The sequence below is a fragment of the Strix aluco genome, chromosome 3 (assembly GCF_031877795.1).
Source record: "Strix aluco isolate bStrAlu1 chromosome 3, bStrAlu1.hap1, whole genome shotgun sequence".
Classification (NCBI taxonomy): Eukaryota; Metazoa; Chordata; class Aves; order Strigiformes; family Strigidae; genus Strix; species Strix aluco.
The window spans coordinates 17474007-17494257 of NC_133933.1; the positions used below are offsets into that span (position 1 = coordinate 17474007).

General features: G+C 47.2%; 1 protein-coding gene across 2 annotated transcripts in view; it reads right to left on the reverse strand.

Annotated features, from left to right (window-relative positions):
• Positions 1–18217, reverse strand: part of SYNDIG1 (synapse differentiation inducing 1) — an 80867-nt gene extending 62650 nt beyond the window's left edge. For both annotated transcript variants that reach the window (XM_074820601.1, XM_074820602.1), the window contains exons 1-2: positions 18021–18217; positions 4214–4783 (exon numbers count right to left, since the gene is read on the reverse strand). In XM_074820601.1, the coding sequence (XP_074676702.1) occupies positions 4214–4693 (480 nt within the window). In that variant the 5' untranslated portion in view covers positions 4694–4783; positions 18021–18217. The remainder of the gene's footprint in view (positions 1–4213; positions 4784–18020) is intronic.
• Positions 18218–20251: the final 2034 nt, after the last annotated feature.

Genomic DNA, 20251 nt, shown 5'->3' on the forward strand with positions numbered 1-20251 from the left:
TGTCATCAATAGCTTGGATTTTTCTAAATAAGCCATCTATCTAGGGGTTAGGAGGAAAACTAGCAGGAGTGTAATATGACAAATGACGTTTCTGGATGAAAGGTGGCACTACATTTACACATGAACTCTAACAGGAGGGTATTTCAGCTAGCAACTCATGTAATATTTCACTGCCGCCACATTTGACAAGTTGTCTGTCCATTAGTTGTGGCGTAAAGAACTCATAAGATATTTATAAGCATACCAGAGATACCTAAATAGGGAGGCATTTGATTTCAGGGATGGGTACCGAAGAGAGAAGTTTAAAGCTTTGACAGAACGTGAAGCCTTCTGCTTTCATGCCTGGTAATTGCTGGAGCAAAGTGGGGCTGTATATGCTAATGAGAGCTGTTTCAGAAATGTTTTTCCCTCCAGACAATTATGATTTTTGTAGGCAGTCTGAACAACATTACACCAGGACCTGAGAAACACTGCTAGTAAAAAAAAAAATCAGTAAGTTAAACATGGCCATGGTGTTGCAGCAGCGTGCAGGACCCCTGCTTAGGATGTCTCCTGCTCCTCTGCTATATCTCCCAGGTTCTTCAGAGTCACTGAGCTTGGGGATGGAAGAAGGTTCCTCCTTCTAGGCAACTTGTCAGAGACATTGCTGAGCAGGATAGAGCCATCCTGAAGGGCATGACAGGTAACATGGCAGTAACCCCTGCAGCCTGGCTGGGTCAGCTCTTCAAACGAAAATCAAACTGCTACCAGTGAAATTAGCTGGGGTTTTTTTCAGAAACTTTCTCTGCGGTGAAGTTTTCTGCAAGAGAACAACAACCTTTCTGGTTATCAAGAGCCCAACTCTCTTCAAAAACGAACTCTGGCAGAAACACACTGACCAGTAGTAAAGCTATTTTCTGCATGTGTCCATGGACTCCTGCAAGTATTAGATGGAGGGGATCACTACAAAGGAATGAGTTAGATTTTTCTGCATTTCTAAGAAACTAAATACCCAGTCCTGAAAACCCCTAGGCAGGCACTCTGCAATAAGACAGGCAGTGCTGGAGAGATGTGGGGGAAGAGAAACAACTCACAACCCCAGGGCTGTTCTGTTTCCCAGAAGGCATTTACTGAGATGCCTGAGTTGGGAATCCACTTGCCTTGCCCTAACATGAGAACTGGCGGTAACCCTCCATTTTCAAGAGACAACAGCTCTTTTGCACAAAGCTCCCCTCTTTCTAATGTTTGAAAAAAGGGGATATTTTTAGAGTTTTCTCCCAGAAAGAAGCGCCAAAGCAGGTATGTTACAACAAAGAGCCCTTACAAGAACTGAGCCTTCATCTGCTCTTATACTATGCAGCTCCATCCCTTGAGCAGCTGCAGCATGACAGTCAATGTGGCAAGATACTGAGCAACATGCTGTGCATCCTCGATGGCAGAATCAAATTCTTCAAGGCCCTCACAGTAGGTAAGCAAAACCTTGCACCTCTGCACCCTTTCTCATTGTTCTCCTTTTAACTTCTGCTCCCAGTCCTGGTGCTAATGCTTTCCACCCCACTTCAGGTCTATTAGTAACTTTAAAAAGCCTTTGCTTCTTGTCAGTACCTGGTGGGAAAAAAAAGTTTTCTAGTGGGCCAGACTTGTGCTGTGTGATTCAGGTGCTGTTTTTCTCATTTGGACAGATAAACAAATTTTTATGTAGTTAACAATCTGGCATGGCTCATTCCCATACTCAGTGACTGCTGTCCTCAAATACTTTTCTTCTATTCCCGAAGTCTCAACTCGTGAAGCTACATGTCTAACGAACCTCTGTACTAGCCAAGTCCAGGAGGCCCTCATGCATCTGGCCACATAGATACATACACATGGGAACCAGAAAAGCACAACACAGCAGTCACCTTTTTTGCTGGTCTTGTGCTTTCTAATGCATCTTTCCTCTCCTCCCCATCTTTCTGCACAACTGCAGAATTTGGACCTTCCTGGGATGGAAGTTCCTCCCCATGCTGAGAGCCCTCGTGCTGAGTGCAGCTGCTCAGCGGGTTGGTCATTTGGGTCTGGTTCACGGAGAAGCGTGAAAACTGCAGCACTGCACTGGGTTGGCCAAGTAGCACAGCAATGGAGACTGATTCTGGGCCAGAAACAGAGACTTCTAGCAATTCTAGCAATGCACGTTTCCAGACAGGCAGGTCCTTCTCCAGAGCTTGCCTCATTTTCTCCTCCCTCGCTCCATTCTTATGGTGGAGGAGAAAACCTGATACAGAAGAGAGGAAGACGCGTGCCTGTGTACTTTATGAATATCATCCTCTTCTGAGCGCTTTGTACGTGCAGGTCAGGATGGCTGTCCATACACCTCTCGGTTTATTAGCACAGTGACATCCCACAGGGTTAAGTGAGGCTGGGAATCTGCGGTGCCAGATGCAGTACACCCATTTGAGAAGGGACACGTGTGACCTCAGGAGTCTACAGTCCAGAGAAATAGGTCAGAAAGATGGAGGATCCATGGAAAATGATGCACACACTGTCACAGCATGGTGCCAAAATTTGTTAAAGACTCTCTCCTTTCTCCTCTTGAGATCTGGGGAGGGGAAGGATGAAGCTGCTTTCCTCAGACCTTGTTTTACAGTTGGTTTTCTAGAAACAAATGTTCTTTATGAAAAGCTGATAAGCTCCTACAGGACCACTTCAAAGAGACACCCAGATCGAGGGTCCTACATTGCAAAGGCATCTTAAAAAAAAAAATCACACCAAGAAAAGGGAAAATATTTTTGGTATAAAACATTTTTTCTTGTTCTGCTTATACTCCCAGCCTTTTTCAGCCTATTTTCCAACAGTTGGCTAAAGAAGGTCTTGCTGGATTTGGATTGACAAGAGGGAGACATTTTTCTTTGCTGCCTAAATGTCAGGCCAGATGTGTCAATAACACCATTAAGCAATTACATGCCTGCTGCAGTCACTTGCATCACTACTACATAAGAAAAACTAGGGCAAAAAGGCAGCAGCTAGGGATTTTGTTTTGATTAAGCAAACGAGACTTCCCACAGCCAATTTTGAAATGCTGTAGAAGGGTGTGATTTGAGCTAACACCCTCACATGCCTCAGAGAGAAACTTTTTGTCTCCCCGTGGAGGCACTGAATACTGCATTACTGGCACACACTGGGAAAAACACCTCTCTGTTCCTACCTTATCAATACAGAGAAAAAAGAGAATAAAAGAGAAGTCAGGCTGTTGTTGGGTTGCCCCTGTGCTGATCACAGGGTGAGACACTGGTATTACAGGAGGTGAAAATAGAAGTTTTAGGACTTGTTATGTCTCGGTGGAGAAAATTCCTGCAACAGAGAAACACGAGCAAATAGTCTCTCAATCTCAGCTTGGACATTTGAATTGATGCTATGGCTTTGCTCCAGACAGCCAAGTGGTCTTTCCTAGGCTAGGAGTCTGTGACCAATGCCTGAGAAAGTTTTGGGATCAGCAGCATTATACATGCCCTCCATTCCCACACACACTGGCAAACACAAATCTGCACCACACTTGGACAGCTGGTTTCAGCCAAACCAAAAAGATTTTTTAAACTAAAAAATGCATCATTTAAGAGAGAATGAAGTTGATTTCCACAGTCTGCCCCATTTGGAGAACAAAATGCATCTTACTTTACTGTGAGCAATCAATGAAGCACAGGAACCTAAAAGAAAACATTGCATTTGGGATGTAATGAGGTGTTTCACTCCATCAGAAAAAAATCTTTTATTTCAGAGACATGGGATTCATTGCAGCTTGAAATCCAGAGACTTCTGATTTTGTGTTCATTCAGAGACAGAAATGTTTTATGTTTGAGCCAGTATGCAGAACAATCTGCTTCATGCCCAGCTCAAGTCAGAAGAAAGTAAGAAGTTGGCCTGCTGAGTAAGACAAGCTCCATGTACGTGGACAAATGTTCCTGGCCTTGACCTTACACAGCATTTAAGCACACAGGTCTTCTTCAGTTTCTGACCAGCGTATTCAGAGGCAGGAGGGAAATGCTGATCTCTGTCAGGGCCAGTGGGAATTTTGCCATTAGTCTCCACAGAGTTGGGACTTTACTTAACTAATAAAAATAAGCAATTGCTCACTGTCCTGGCTGGAGGAGAGGGTGATACAGCTGATGCCATGCAGACCAGCTCTTGGAAGCTGTATACTTAACCCTAAATACGCCCTCCTCCCCTCAGCCTTCCCCCCATATCCCAAATGACATCTGACCTCTAGCTCCTGGAAATCCTCCTCTTCCTCCACATCATAGGAGAGGGTGTGAATCTTGATGTCATCCGCTGAGAGATCGATGAACTTGCTGTCCGGGTACTCCAGGCTGTCTTTGGTGGGAGAGCGATCCTCGATGAAGGTAGTTTCGCAGCACTCTGAGCCAATGCTCTCGCCCCATGAGCGCAGCACATTCTCCGAGTAGAGGATGATGTTGGGTCGGTAGTGAGACTCCACCGTCTGCTGCAGCATGTTGGGGTCCAGGAGCTGCTGCACAGGGTCATTCCTGCCGTTTTCCAGGCAGCTCGGAGAGGAAAGGCTGCCTGCTCGGTGGCTCTGGTACTGGGGGGTCGGGTACACAGAGACCAGACCATCTCGGCTCTCTGCCACTAAGTTCCTTGTATTAATTAAACCATTCCTTTTCCCGGCTTCAGCAATCTTATTGTGCATTATCACGCTGTTCTGCTCAACCAAGCCATCCATACTGGGAGGTGTCTGAAGGAGTGGGACAGGTGGTCTTTATTTTGTTGTACCTTAGAGACACATCACACTGGGGCAGTAGCTCCCATTTTCCTGATGAAGAAAGGAAACAGATAACAAGGTGAGGACAAAGGCAATGAATAACATATCAAGGCACCCAAATCAGTTTGTCATTGGTATCACCTCACAAGGAAATACAGCCCCACATATGCGGACACCCTGCCCTAGCTCTCCAAATATATCCCCACTTGGAGAGGCAAAACAAACTCACCCCAAATCCATGGGGTGAACAGGAGCGGATGACAATGTGTGGTGACAGAGGACCTCCTGAGATGTCCTGGTAATGGCAGACCCCATCAGAGAAGGGCTATGATGCCTCCTCCATCTTCCCACAGGTACACCACTGTCATTCTGGGGACAATGTTCCTTGCCTTTAAACACTCTTGGTAAGAGATATGGGGGGAAAAAACAAAGATAGAAGATAAAAGAACCATTTTCAGTTCTCAGAAAACTGCAACTGAGAAGGACAGGCAGCTGGTGTGTTCAGCTGTCAGTCTATGCAGCCACCCTTCACCCTTGGCAAGTGCTCTACTACCCTTTGAAAACCCAGCTGAAGGAAAAGAAGCAGGCAAGTGCTCTTCAAATCAACTGAGAAAACACTACCTGAAGGCGAGATCAGATCTAATCCAGAGGAATTAAAACTCCTCTGGACAGGGTCTCGAATCCCCTGTGTTGCTCTGGGTGCCCTACTTCTTCCAATGCCTCTGAGGCTGCTCCAGGGCAACAGATTGAAGGGCTATGATGGGGCTTGTCAGCATGGCCATCCCCATCCAGATTCACCTGGAAGACTTGGAGGCACAGCGCTTGAGCCCCAGGAGCTGGCTGTCTGCTTTTGCGCAGGAACAACAGCCATCCTCTGTCTCACCAGAGCACCAGCCTGGCTCTGTTTCGTGTGGTTTGCACTAGGATATGAGAAAACAAGGGATAGTTCAGAAGGCTAAAAGTACTTTTTTTCCAGCCCAAACACGTTCTCACCAGGACGCAAGTTTTGCTCCGGTGCAGTCAAAGGAAAATGCTTTTTGAAATACGGATGTATCTGCCACAACAACAACAATGAGCTCAGGGTTTTGTTTCTGGGCCTGACCACAGAAAACACAAAAATGCTCTTGGCTTCAAATATATTAGATCCTCTAAGGACAAATTCTTAAGGTAGGATTACCTGTCCCCAGTGTGCTGCCTGAAGGAAAACAAGAATTACACATACAAACATACATACATACATATTATTTTTACTTGATGCTTTCTCTCTCTTTCCCCTTTTATATCAGAGATCCTCTAACAGACCAATGGCTAGTAAAAGCCTAATTTTACTCCCTCTAAGTAACACCAGACTTCAAACATCTGCAGTCTCCCTTTTGGCTTGCAAGAGATACTTAAACCATTGGTAAGAGCTGGTCTTCTGTTCTTACACTACAAATGAAGCAAGAAACTTGTTTAACATACAAGAGAGCTTAACGAAGTATGCTGCAATGTTTTCATTCACAGCACTTAGTTTAACACATATAAAACCCATTTTACTGTGTTGTCAAATAGTTCAGTGTTTGTCCTCTGTGAACTGGCAGGAAGCTACACAAGTGAAAATACACCACAGTGGGATCCCATGGAATTTACACTACGTGGCTCTCAGTCCCAAACCTGGGGAACCCGCTGGCAAAATTAAACCAATTTGCAGATTAGCTTGGAAGTTTGGACTCAGTTTCACAACAGGATTAGTTCCAAAGCCCTCAATCTCTTTGCAGCAGATAAGAGGGAGAGCAGGTGCCCTGCCTTTCCAAGGAAAACTCATTTCCTTATGCAACCATGCCTGTGATAAATGAACAGAGGACCATGCCCTCCTCCCGCTCCCGGTGGGGTAACATCAGCCTGTGTCAGCACAGATGTACTGGTGTGAGGTGGAGCTGCTTTTGGAGAAAGCAAGCGACATTCAGCAGAGGAGAGTGGGTGGGCAGGCCAACATGTTGACATTTGCCTCAGGACTGGTGCTTGCAGAACAACAATCTTTCATCCACCTCTCCCCACTGAGCGCTGGCAACCTGCAAGGCATCCTGTGGGCTGCTAAGCTGTCACAATTTTGCTGTTTAGGAGGCTTCAGAGGCTGGGTGGGACCCAGTCACAACTTCAGTTGAGGAACACCCAGGTTGGGTGGGACCACCTGCCTAGGAGACCATTCTGCTGTGCCTCCAACAGCTTGCCTGCAAACGTTCCCCTTCTTCCTCCTGCCCCTCCTAAAGAAACAAAATGAAAGTGCATCACCACAGGCAGAAGCTGAGAAAAACTCAGTAATTGAAAAGTAAGTTGTCAGGAGATTTTGCTCAGTTCCCATTGAGCTGGCTTGAAAAATGTGCAAGGCTCCCTGACATGTGACAGCAACCATAAACCTCACTGAAGCCAGAGACTTCACCCAAAACTGTAAACCATCTCGCAAACATTCTTAGCCCTGCTGTTTGTCCAAACAAACTGAAATGGTCAGCAGAAATATGCCACAGAAGTAGTAGAAATTGGAAGAAGATGCACAAATCAAACAGGTCCCCTCCCAGAAAAATGGATGAAGAGGTCAATAGTTGGTCACCGCATCAATGGCTGCAGCAAAGCTTGGGTCAGGCCTTGCAACTCAATGCGGTCACATAATTTCAACAAATGGGTATTGTCTGGCTTGAGCAGCTCTCGGGAAAATGCCACTTTAAGGCAGCTTTACTGCGTGCTTCCGAGCTACGCTGTCAGATTCCCTTCATGTTGTCTCTGCACTTGCCTATACAAACAAGGCTTGGCTCTGGAAACACAGGTCTCACTCCAGGTGTTCCTCTGACAGCTGTACTGTCTTCACGGAAAATTCTCACTTTGAATGGGTGCAAGTGAGGCTCCACAGGCACAGCGGCACCAGACGTAGCTGCTATGCAGACTGGTACATGTTCTTCATGCAGCTTTAGGTGGTCGTCTTGAAAGGGATGGATTATGAGAAAGGGTCACTCCCATCTCTTCAAAGTTGACTTTCATGGGGACACTCCAGATTCATGAGAAATGAAAAACAGCCTTCAGTTCTTCTCACGCTGCCCAGCAACAAGAGGAGAAAAGTAAGCAGAGGCCACAGGGGAAAATGCTTTAGTATGCCTAAGTGACCTGAGACCCAGGAGCACTTCAGAACGTCATTGGAATGTCAGTGTTATCAGGAGTCAGGACTGTCCCACACCATCCCTTGCTCCTCAATGTTCACCAGTTTATGTGATGAAGGAGCCAAGTCCTTTTGGCTGATTAAAAGGAGGCCTGAGACTCAACATCATTTCAAAAGGTGGTTTGGCTCCAAAGCATTTGGAGTGCTGACAGATAACATTCTGCAAAAGACCTAAACCAGGACTGCTCACAATGGCTTTGGTACTCTATGGCTGATATCTCTACCATCCCAAGAACTGGGAACAACTACATTGGCTCAAGGCTCAAGCATCCTCCCTAATCACCCACACCAGTAAAGTATTGTCACACCCCATAGCCTGGCTTCAGCCTATGCCCTCTTCCAGACAATACCTACTCTGCAGTGGATAAGTGCCTTGCATGCTCCTGAGAAGCCCAAATGGGAAAATCACCTTTTTTTGGCAGGTAAGAGTTTAGCAGAATGTACACAGTCGATGTTGGACCATTCAGCCTGTGGGCGACAGGATGAATCCTGGCATGTCTCACCTACTAGACAGGAGGGAGACTGTGGTGTTGCTCAGTCCTACCATGGATCTAAGCATCTATCTGGCCAGCGCCTACCTGCTGTGCATTTAAACCAGTGTTGTAAACCAGTCTTGCAGATTCTGAGTAACACTTTCCCCTTGGGATGTGGGAAGGGGGCAAGAAAACATCCAAAATGAGGCAAGGGCAAGACAGGGAGCATCCTTCCCACACAGAACTCCTCCTGTAATAGGGTTAATGCATTGCTCAAGACATCCTCTCCGGAGTTCCACACAGCAGTGCAACTCACATGCCTCGGGGAAGGTCATCAGAGAGGGACATGGATGGCAGCATGCAATCAAGGAAAACTGTTTAACCCTAGAGTCATTTCAATCCATAGCTGGCTGGCTACCTTACCAGAGCCTGACCCAATGTTCTCGGCCTTGCTTAATGGTAAGGAGCTGGCAAGACTCTTATGCCTTTTTATTATAATATCTTAACAGAAAATAAAATTAATAATAATAATAATGATAAGGTGGCATTGATTTTTCTTTTCTGGGTGAAATTCCTGAGTGGCTGGCCATTAGGTTTAAATCAATAGCACCTTGATTGCCAGTGCATTTTGATGCATAGCTGAAACAAGGTCAATTGCTGTCTAGGGAAACTGAGAAACAGTTGAGGTTCCCAGAGATTCTTCATCAATAAAAAGGCAGGATTAAGAGCACTGTCAGCCAGAAATGAAATTTCATGTCTTCATGGATAAAACAGAACCTCCCCTGGGCTTTTCTCTTCCCAACCACTGGCTGAAGTGAGTTAAATCAGATTTCTAAGGCCTTTGTAATGTGCTGCTACCTCGGAGTTGGTGGGAGAATTAGACTCAAAGGCTGGACTTCATTTCACCTACTGCAGACACTTGAGGATGTTTCTTGGGAGAAATTAACTACAATTATGCAAGGTGCACAGGACCAGCGGGCTCAGTCTCCCTTTGGAGTAACAATACCCCTGTAAAATACAGGTGAGACCCTCTCAGTTTAATACTAACCTTCAGATGAGTGAAGCAGGTGAAATAAGTCCCCCGGGTTCAGACGTAGGATCAATGGACAGTGGCACGTGGCCAAGAGTGATACTTAGGGGCAAAAGCAGCAAATGCTTATGCAATGGCTCAGAGCCTGTATCCTGCCTGCAAGGACAGCTTGGAGGTGGATTCATTCACCATCCTTTCATTAAGGGCTTTCACTGACCAGACCTGGGCCAGGCTCACATGTCTGCGACTCACAGGCAGGTCCTAAAATTAAGATTGCCCCAGTTTCCAGGTCAAACTGCAGCCCAGAGGATCCTGGATGGCAGCATGACTGAGCAGATAACCTCTGATAGACTACCAGAGGCAACTGCAGGATGCCTTCTCTGCAGGGAGCCAACACTCAAAGCAAAAAAGAGCCACTCTCATTACCTAGGACCGCAGTGAGGTTTCAGAATGATGCTGACAGGAAAATGAAACTCATCGGAGCCCTTTAAATAAGAGAGCTGTTCAGCCTGCTCCAAGATGCAGAGTTAATTTAACTGGTTTGATTCAGGTTTCATTTGTCTTTGCACAGTTTGAATTTCTCCCCACAAATCACTCACTGGTACTCAGGCTGACCAGAAATAATTCTACATTTTCAGACTTGAGGCTGGAACCAGAAGGGAAAACCAAGTTCAAGCTATTGACAAATAGTAGATCAAACTTCAATAGTAATTTCTACCTTGGGGATTAAGACATTTTTACCCAGGTCTCTGGTATTAGAGTGAAGCCATTAATTATTATAACCTTCATTCTTTCCAATTTCTTGCATTTCTTTTTTTCTCTCTCTTTCTTATTAAAATAAGAAGCTGCAACTAGTGCCAAGATATTTAGTCTGCAATGCTGTGGTTTATTAAGCTATCACTTATGTTACAGCAGAGCCCAGCTATGGTAGCTGCAATGAGAGCTACGCTCCGCTGGGTGTTCTGCAGACTCCTGCTATGATGACAGTGGCTGACAAACTAATTAAGCAAAGGGTGTGAGACAGAGAAATGCAAGCTGTAGAGAGGGCAAGGAGAGAACAGCTAAACGCTGTGCCCTGGGCTCTTGCAAACAAGGAACAGAAGCCAGCTCTGCTACTGCCCACCATCCCAACACTCCTTCGCTCTTCTGTGACCCAGCAGGATGCTGTTGTCCTCCAGCCTCCGTGGGGCTCTCCCCTTTGCACAGCTCTAGCACACCCTCAGGGTGTTTCAGCCTTCTGGAGACCCCTGCCAGCTACCAAAACTCCTGTGTGAACAAGCAATTCAGTTACGTCTGAAATACCAGACTACAGTTGAAAAGCCCCAGCCCTTTTCTCACAACAGGTCAGAAAGACATTCATGCAGGCAGACTAAGATCACAATCCCAAAGGGCCTGGTTTATTGGCAGGAAAACTCGGAGATGAAGGCAAGCCATGGTGAGGCTGAAGGCAGAGTGCCCAACAGCTATCTGGCTTATGGCTGTACCTGCTGCCATTCCCTGCAGATCTTGCAGAGCACAAGCCAGGAGAAAGGGCTCGAAGAGCTCGTGTGCCTCAGCATGGAGGTCTTGGATACAAGGAGAAATCTTCTCCCCATGAAGACAGTCAAGCATTGGAAAAGGTTGTGCAGGGAGGCTGTGCAGTCTCCATCCTCAGAGGTTGTTAAGACCCAACTGGATGAAGCTCTGAGCAATCTGCTGTGACCCCATAGTTGACCCTGCTTTGAGCATGAGATGGGACTAGAGACCTCCTGAGGTTCCTTCAACTTGAGTTACCCTATGATCCAAACCTCTCTGCTTCTAACAGATTCCCACCTGTCTCCCATGCTCCCAACAAGATATTCACTGCTCCCACATCCTTCTGCCAACTCCTCAATGACTATAAACCTAACGCCAGCATGGCAAGAAGGGACAATAGCCACCCCTTGCAGGGCTGTGTCACCAGCAGAAACTGATGCAGCCTCATGACTACCAGATTCAACAAAGTGCTGCTGGGTTTGATGCTGGTTCCTACACTGCCAGCACACAGAAGGCAGAGGGGAGAAAGCTGTCTGGAAAAGCAGGCGAGCCAAATGGTGAGGGATGCAGCCTGGTAAAAGAGAGGTGGTGGAGGCTTATTGTGACAGGTTTGGAGGCTGCAGGTTTCCTGGTGCAAGCTTTCAGGTATGATGGAATTTTTAATGCATAATGCAATAGGCTTCAACATGGTTTAAGGTATTTCAAACATCTAGAAATTTCAACAACACATAGGGACCTTTTGCTTGAGAGAAATCACAGGCAATGTATGGATCTGGAGAGCTAATTACAAAGTGAAATACTTAAGGAAAGGAAGGAAAAAGCCTTTCCCACTTGTATTTTCCTTTGGTTTAGCTGGACTCATTAAAATAGGTTTTGTTTTAAGGGAATGCTGCTATTTCAGCAGCTGAAATTCCTTTTGACCTATTAAGTAAACTACAGGGAGTTTCATAATGCAATGCAACTAACTCGCACTGGGAAAATTAGGAATGCATGCTTTAGTGATAGCTAAATGTTTAATTGCTAACAGTGGAAATAGAAGACCTTCATGATATTTTAGTATTACCAATATGCAGCAAATCCACTGTGAGACATGGGCCTGGCCTGGCCTGAAAAGGAGGGACTCAGAATACAGTGAAATGCCCAAGGTCACATCAGACATGGTACCAGAGCTGAAAATAAAATCCAGGTCTCTTGATTGCCTGTCCAGAGGTATATTTAAATGTGGAAACAATTACCATATGCATATTAGATCTGCCTGAATAACTGATTGCCTGATTCAGTAGCTGAACCAAAGAACAGGGCGGGGGGGGGGAGAAAGGAGGAACTACCTTGTGTTGACCTAAAACATAAAATGTTATCCCTGCAACAAAATATTTCCTTCTGAGCAGATGGAAGCATCTTGCCTGAGCCAAAATGAAGTGTGATGTTTCATTTATTTATTTTTAATTGAATGAACTGGCTTTTAGTTCAATCTGCCTCAATTTGCCTCCAATAAAAAAATTACACATTCAGGCTTTTCTAGCAATCCTCCTTCCCAACTAATTTTGACAGCCTCAACTATTTGTTGAGTTCAGTCCAAATTCACAACTTTTTTCATTTGACAACAAAACTGCACCTTCCAGCTAATAAATAACTGACCTGAATTACAGCACCTGGCCATAATGTAAATAACCCTACCTGTTGTGGAAGGCAGCAGTATAAAAACACCTTGCCATCTGCACAACCGACAGCAATTACTTTGCAAAGTGAAACCAGTCAAAAATCAGGCTCCGTGCCTTTTTAAGTGAGAAATTCATTTCACCAAAGCAATTGGGGAGAGCTTGGTGTTGGAAAGCTATTATCAGCTACCTAACTGCATCTGGACACATGAATGCTATGCGTCAGCCTTGACCAAGGGGCCGGTGAGCTCAGTGCGAACCTATAAAACAGCTGGATCCTGTCCTAACTCTGCATCTCCACATGAGCAAAGCCTTTTGTGCACATGCCCGACACATGCTTCTCTCATGCCTTCTCCTTCTCTTCTGGCTGCAAATATGTACCCTCCGCTCTGAGCCTGGCTATCCAGTAACACGCACAGCAAAGGATGCCTTCACACCAGCTTGTATCACCGGGGCCTTTGCAGCACTGCTGTTCAGAGGGTCTCCAATACCAGAGAATAGGACCATTTGACAACCCCAAATGTATCCAGCCTCATCATAACCCTCTGAGTCCCCTGCCCCTCATTTCAAACTGGGGACATCGAGTCACGAGGAGTGATTCTTTCTTCAAAAGACGTATCTCTCCCAACAGAAGGCTAAGCTGACATTTCTTCTTCCTCCATCCATCCCCAAAAGCTGTTCTGTAAAACTCTCTGATTATGTCCAGCGCAATAAAACTAACATTCATAACATGCTAAATAGAGAGACACATAATGAAACAGCTCAGGTCACTACCTTCAGCAGTGTGGTCAGGCTGAAGGATCCGTTTGCCAACTCGAAGAGCAGAAAATTGTGCTGCCTTTCACCTGCAAAGAAGTGAATACAGCTGTTCTCTGGGGTGTATAATTGCATCCTTAATTGTTCAGAGTGCCCTCACTGAGAAAAACTTCTTCTAAAGTGAGTCCTACAACTCTCTTACAAAGAGTGGAGAGCACTCTTAGGCTCTGCCCAAGAGCTGCTCCAGCTTCTGGGGAAAACTTGACTCAAACCCACACTTACCATGCCAAGTTTGGGGCCAGAACTACTGCTTTTGTGGATTTAACCATGACTCATGTTTTGCAGAGTGAAAACTTATGCACAGCTGAACTGCTTGCTTTGCTCCCTGTTTACGTGATAGACAAGCCGCATTCTCAGATGAAAAGATGCAATGCTTCGGTCTTCTTCGTCACTATGCCACAGAGTCTGGATAGTTTCTGAGAGTCAATCTAGATTTAAAGGTCTGGGAAGAACTAGGTTACCACGAAAACCCTCTGCCTTGTGTTACAACAGAATTAAAATTCTCCACCTTAGAAGAAGCTACCTGATGCTCTGCCCTGTAGAAACCTGCAGCAAGGCAAAGTCCCTGCCGCACACAACAGAGCATCTAAATGAACACTGACAGGCTCACCCAGGAATATCAACATCACAGCATCACCTGGCCCTCTTGGTCTGCCTGCATGCTAACTCCAGTTGCCCCCCTTTGACCTAAAATCCCTGTTTAACTGTGCTTGTTACCAGGCTGGCCGACAGACAGAAACACCCAGATGTGGCTCCAGGACTGGCCCTACTAACTCCCTCAAGTCTCATTCCTGATGGGCAGCCAAGCCCCCACAGAACCTGGTTCTTGTGTACACCCTGCTCATGTGGCTCTACTGTTTCCACATTGCCTGCAGGAAGCAAAGCAGGACGAGACATCTGCCTCACAAGTGTTCTGTGTGTAACACAACAGCGCTATGCTCGAGGCTAGCATTTGAGATATTCCTGAAGCAGGAATGATAAATAAAGAGAGGACAAAACAGGAGGACAGCTTGGTGGTGCAGATTTAGTGCAAAATGAAGGTTTCCGTACCTTCTGCCCCAAGCAAGGCACCCCAGGGTTGTAAGTCACTTTGTTAGAAAAACACTTCTGTGATACTGTAAAATTGCTAATGCCAGTTCATCAGGGCGAGGATGATTAGATTAAGCAGCCACTGCTGGGGCAATAAAATCAGCCTTGCTTCATCAGGCTCTAGAAGAATTGCAGAGCCAGGAATACGCTGTGGGACAAAAGCTTTACAGAACAAGTGATTCAGACATAGTGATACTGGTAGCTGGAGGCACACAGGGCAGGCAAAACACTGAAAAGTAGCATCAGTGGGTGTACATTGACCTTTACAGACCTTTCTTAACCCCATACTCATCCTTCCCTGCAGAAATCAGAGCTGAAATGAATAATGAGGCCCATTAGACTTAGGGCATTGCCAGAGCCTGAAGAAAAATCCTATAACCTTTTCCCTCTGGGAGGAGAAGGAACATAGGACCTCAGAGATTTCTGTATGGGAGGCAGAGGCATTTGGCTGGCAGCATATAAACTCAACATTGCCTCTGTGATCTCGCAAGCCACATGCAGTGGGGAGAAGGGAGATGATTTTGTTGCAGAGAGCACCAGAATAGGAGCTGGAAGGTGGGTGGATGGCGTGGGGCACCATGCACTGGGAGAGGGCTGGATCAGCCACTGCACGTAGCAGGCAGATCCTGTGGGAGATGTCCTGAAGAAGCACGCTGAGCACATCTGTCCTGCAGGACCTGACACCCGGCTGGATGTCTCGTGGGACCTAGAATGGGCGGGTCCCCCATCAAGGAGATGAACTCTGATTTTGCTATGATTGTCTTCCAAGCAAATTATCCATTTGCAAGCACCATTTCAGAGATCTTCATTCTCCCTGGGGATTTTTAAGGGGTCTGAGCACTCAATCAAAGCACATAAACCCCATTAAACCTCTGCTCAAATTATGCCAAATTGATATGATCAGTCAGTTCATTCCTCTGGTGCCCCAGTGAATGAAAATCTTAGAGCTTAAGGACAGAAATACTTTACTGCACGGATTTGGGTGGACGGTTAATGAGGGAACTTCACACATTCAGATTTTATATAGATACATATACACAGGTACACGTGTACAGGGATGACATGTATAAGAGTGCTGAAGGCACGCATGGGCTCATACTTCTCACGTACTGCACCATCATTTTAAAATGCAGTCTTTACTGGTGTAATGAAAATAACCAGAGTTTGCCACTCTTCTGATATTATGACAGCAAATTCAAAGCACAAAATCTTTTGATCCTTAGGTGCTACAAGTTGGACCAGCTCCACCTGAATCCTCAGGGTCACAGACATTTACATCTGAAGAGGAGCATTTTGGTGTGATCTCATTCCTCAAAGTAGTTTCCAAGTTCTACTAGAGAAAGAGTATTCAGAAACATTTGATCTGATAGCCAGAGGATGTGTATTCAGACATGAGCAGATACACACTCACACACGCACATTCACATTTGAATTCACATCTGTCAAACTGAACACAGAGTATTTTCCTCCTGTTTGAACCTCCGCAATTCTTCTCCATTTTTTCCTAATGGCACTGTACAAACAATAACCTGTAAAAGTCCAGTCTTCAAAGTGAAAAAAACAAAATTTGGAAGTCCCATAAGTAATCTGCAATTTTAATAACCACATAGGCAGTATTAAAAACTCTCCTGGACAGAAGCATTTACAGCCGTCTGCAGATATGAATTTACAGTAGAAAGACGAAAAACTTTAACCCACTATGTTGCATCTTTTCTTTAATACTATCCTCAGAAGCAAAAGCATTTTAAACCCAGAAAACAACCTTCATCAAGTTAAATGTATTGTGGTGGTGCCTATATACACTAATACTGCATTACATCTGCATTTGTATAACGAAGAGCCTTCCTGTGCATGTGAGATTTATTCCAGAGCGTATGGCACCAGTGGTGTGAGATGTCTGTTTGCCCACTTAATAAAAGGAAACTTCATTTAATTCCTACAAATGCATTTATCCTATGTACATGCTGGCATGACCTGTAGTTACCAAACTGCCAATAAAATGTCACCTTGGCCAGTAAAACCCTAAGTGGCTTATTCTTTGGAGTGAGGTAATTTGAAACTAATATGGAGAGCATCTAAATGCAGCTACTTTGAAACGATAGCTCATTAACTATAATTAAGAGCAAGTCATTTAAATACATGAATGTAGAAAAGTACATTCTCTGCTCTGACTGCATTTTATAATACACAATAATCCCCCTGAAAGTACCAGTTAACTCATCTTCTTGGGTTTAAGAATATCAAAGCATCTTTTAATTGTTGTTAATGCTCTGTTTATGAGGGATTAATGACTAATTATTTGTGATTTGAATATTTAATCTCCCTGGAAAGTTTAGATCTTCTTCTGGCGTCTTTCTCTCTCATTACACACTGAGGCTGTAGCTTCCTCTCCAGTTATTTTGAAGACACAGTTCAACAGATTGCTCTCCAGAGCAACTCCTGCCACTAGGTAGCTCCATGTTCTAATGGGGGGACAAAACCCACCACCGCCGCCAGTCCCTTGCACCTCTCCTCCTGCAGCACGCTCTGGACTGTCGAGCGCTGCCGGTCCTGTTCCAGGAAGGCTGGTGCTCCTGCACTGCCAATTCCAGAAAGGTCTCAATGCATTTACCAGCCTCTTCCTACGGAAGGGATCCTTGACCCCTTGAGGGATGCTGTAGTGATACCTGACCCAGAAGGACGGGGCAGGCATGGAGGACTTACCCAAGGTCACCCTTCTCTGCCACTGAATAGCAGGGGCCACTCCTGCCTCCTCGCCTAAACCATCCCTCTCCCCAACTTAGCTGTCACTGCCCGCAAACTAAAGGATGGGAAGGAAGACAAATTCAATCCGGCGCCTCTTGAGCAGGATGGTGAGGGGAGAGGGCGGCTGTGGCTGCAAGGAGCCCAGCCTCCCTGCTGCCTGCCCCCCGGCTCAGAACCTGCCCCGGAGCCTGCCCAGGGCCGCGCACCCCTGGACAGCCCCTCTGCCCCTTCCCGGGCTGCCCGGACCGGCAGGGCGGCCGGGCGCTGCGAGGGGAAGATGCTCTGGCACAGTGAGCTGGAGGGGATTCCTCCTGGGGAGGGAAGGGAAAGGGAGCAACGCCGCACAGTTTCCCTTCCAGTGTTCCCAACCCAAAGCTTGCCCGGCACTGGGAAAGCCCGATCCCTCCCCTGACCCCCGCCGGGAGCGCCGTGCGAGACCGGGCATGCTGATTTCGGCTCTCGGCAGGGCACCGGGGAAGCACGGCTGCGGGCGGCCCCCCCCGCTGCTCGGCGGGGGCAGGATCCCCCCGCCCCGGCCCGGGGGCGGCCCCACGGCCCGGGGCTCCCCCCGGAGACTCGCCGCCGCCGCGGCTGCGGGAGCCGCGCTGCCCCCCGCCCCCGCTCCGTGCCCGGCGGCCCCCTCCGGAGGATGGGGGCGGAATTTGCTGCATCGCTCCCCGGAGGGGATGGGATGGGATGGGATGGGATGGGATGGGATGGGATGGGATGGGATGGGATGGGATGGGATGGGATGGGATGGGGGGCTGTCACTTACCTCCCTGCAAGGTGACCCGCAGCGCGATGCTCCCGCCAGGGGCGGCAGGAGGGGCGGCGGTGCTCCCGGGCCGGCGGCGGCTCAGCGCCCGGGCGCGGAGACCTGCAGCATCCCGGCGGCGGGGGACCGGGGCCGGGGCCGGGGCCGGGGCCGGGGCTGGGGCCGGGCAGGGCGAGCGGCCGGCGGGGCTGCGCCGCCTGCACCGCCTGGCTGCACTGTGCGCTCAACTCGCGGGGAGGAGGAGGAAGAGGAAGAAGAGGAGGAGGGAGAGAGAGAGAGAGGGAGGGAGGCAGGCGGAGGGAGGCAGGAGAACCAGCCTTGCGTGGCAGCGCGGCCAACTTTCCTCCTGCAGCAGGAGCAGTCTCACATCTCCTGGTGTGCTCCCCCCCTCTCCGGGGAGGGTACGGCACGGCCAAATCCTCCCAAATCTGCCCCCCATCTCCTCCTCCTCCTCCTCCTCCCAGGGCCTTCCTCCCAGCCGGGCGGTCTCCGCTGCTCCCCAGCCGCCGGAGCTCGGCGCCCCCCCAGGCTGCCCCCCCACCCCTCGCCTTGCCGCAGGGCCACCCCGGGACCGCTCCCCAGCCGCACACCGGCACCTGCGAGCACGGACCCTGGGGCGCCAGCTCCCCACGGTGATGGGGAAGCTCCAGCAGGTCCGAAGAACTTTCTTTGTGTGGTTTATTTTTTAGCGTAGTGACGAGCACGCCGGGCTGCATGCTGCAGCGTTGAGGGGGTGTTCCCTGCTTTCCTAATAACTACATAATATGGGTAAGCAGGGTTCATTCATTCCTCTTCCCATCCCCAGCAGGCCTGCTAGCCAACTCATTTGCCTAAAAGCTTCTTTCTAGATGCTTCAAATGGCTCAAAATGCTGTTGGAAGATCACATGCCCAGTTTAGATCACTGCTTTCCTTTGCCACTGCAGGGAGAGAGAGACACGAGGCCTTATAGCCCTGGTGCATTTTTGTTGCCTTCACCTCTCTCCCTGGGTTAAGGCTGTTTTCTCTCCCTGCTTGCTGATTATTTGTTATTCATGCTCCCAAAATAACCCATGCCCAATCTTTGCTGAAGGAGAATGTTCAAGATTTAAAACACACATTAACTAACTTGAGCCTGTCTTGAGGATTTTCAGCAGAAAATCCCTCCAGCCCCATTTTTCCCCCTTTCACAACATTTTAGTTCTTTTCCAAACTCTGTTTTCAGTGTTTTCTAGCGGTACTCACAGAAGATTTTTCTCTCCATCTAAATATCTGGTCCCTTGTTCATTCCTGACTGGCTCTGGACTTCACAGAGGTTTTGTGTCTTACAGAAAACAGTTTCTTCCTTAATGTAATAGGCACTGGGAGAGAATAAATACATAATCAGCAGAAAAAATAGCCCCAAATTATGATCACCCTGATTCTCCAAAGTGCTTTTAACTTCTCCTTTCTTGGGAATAGAAGCCTGTAAACCACATTCATTATGGCTTTACTGAGCAAGACTTTTAGGAAAAAGACTGTCTTTCTATTCTGCTTGTACAGGAACAAAACTGTAGGGGGGCTGGCTTGCAACCAAATGGCTTCTAGCTGCTACAGTGCAAATTCTTCTCGTCAGGCATTACTGCTACTGATTGGAGAGATCAGCTGGCCTGGATGGCTGGTGAATTCCTGGCAAAAAACAGTTCCTCAGTGACCGCAAGTATTTGTGAAATAGGAGGAAATGTGGCAAGATTTCCAAATGGATTTGTTGGTTTTTCCTTAGAAGAAAATATGGTGCTTATACAGAATGGAACGGGGAAGGGATTTCTGGGTCATTAAGTCAAATTTTCTGGCTTCCACGCAGCCACATCCTGTGAGCCTGTTTGTTTCCTTCTGACACTTCTAAAATGAAGTGTTTTCCATGTTGTTATCAAGGTGAGGTTCAGTGACCTCAGGGAAGTAATCATTTTCTCTAACACTTTTCCTCCACCTTTCCCATTCTCCCTGCACCAAACTAAGCACGTTCTTCATTCAGTCCGGGAAGACCAGGGGCCTTTGTGTCCATGAGGAAATCAGGCCTCATTTGGTTTAGTTGATTTTTGCAGCAGAACCAAGACAATGTAAGTAGTGGAGCAATCACAATCCAACAGCCACAGTGGTTTTAACTGTTGCTACACACTAGGACATACTTTGCCCTTTTTTTCTCTTCTCTTGCCAAAAACTACCCAAGAAGGAGCTTACCAGTGCTCTAACTAGTGTTAATCATGCCATTTCC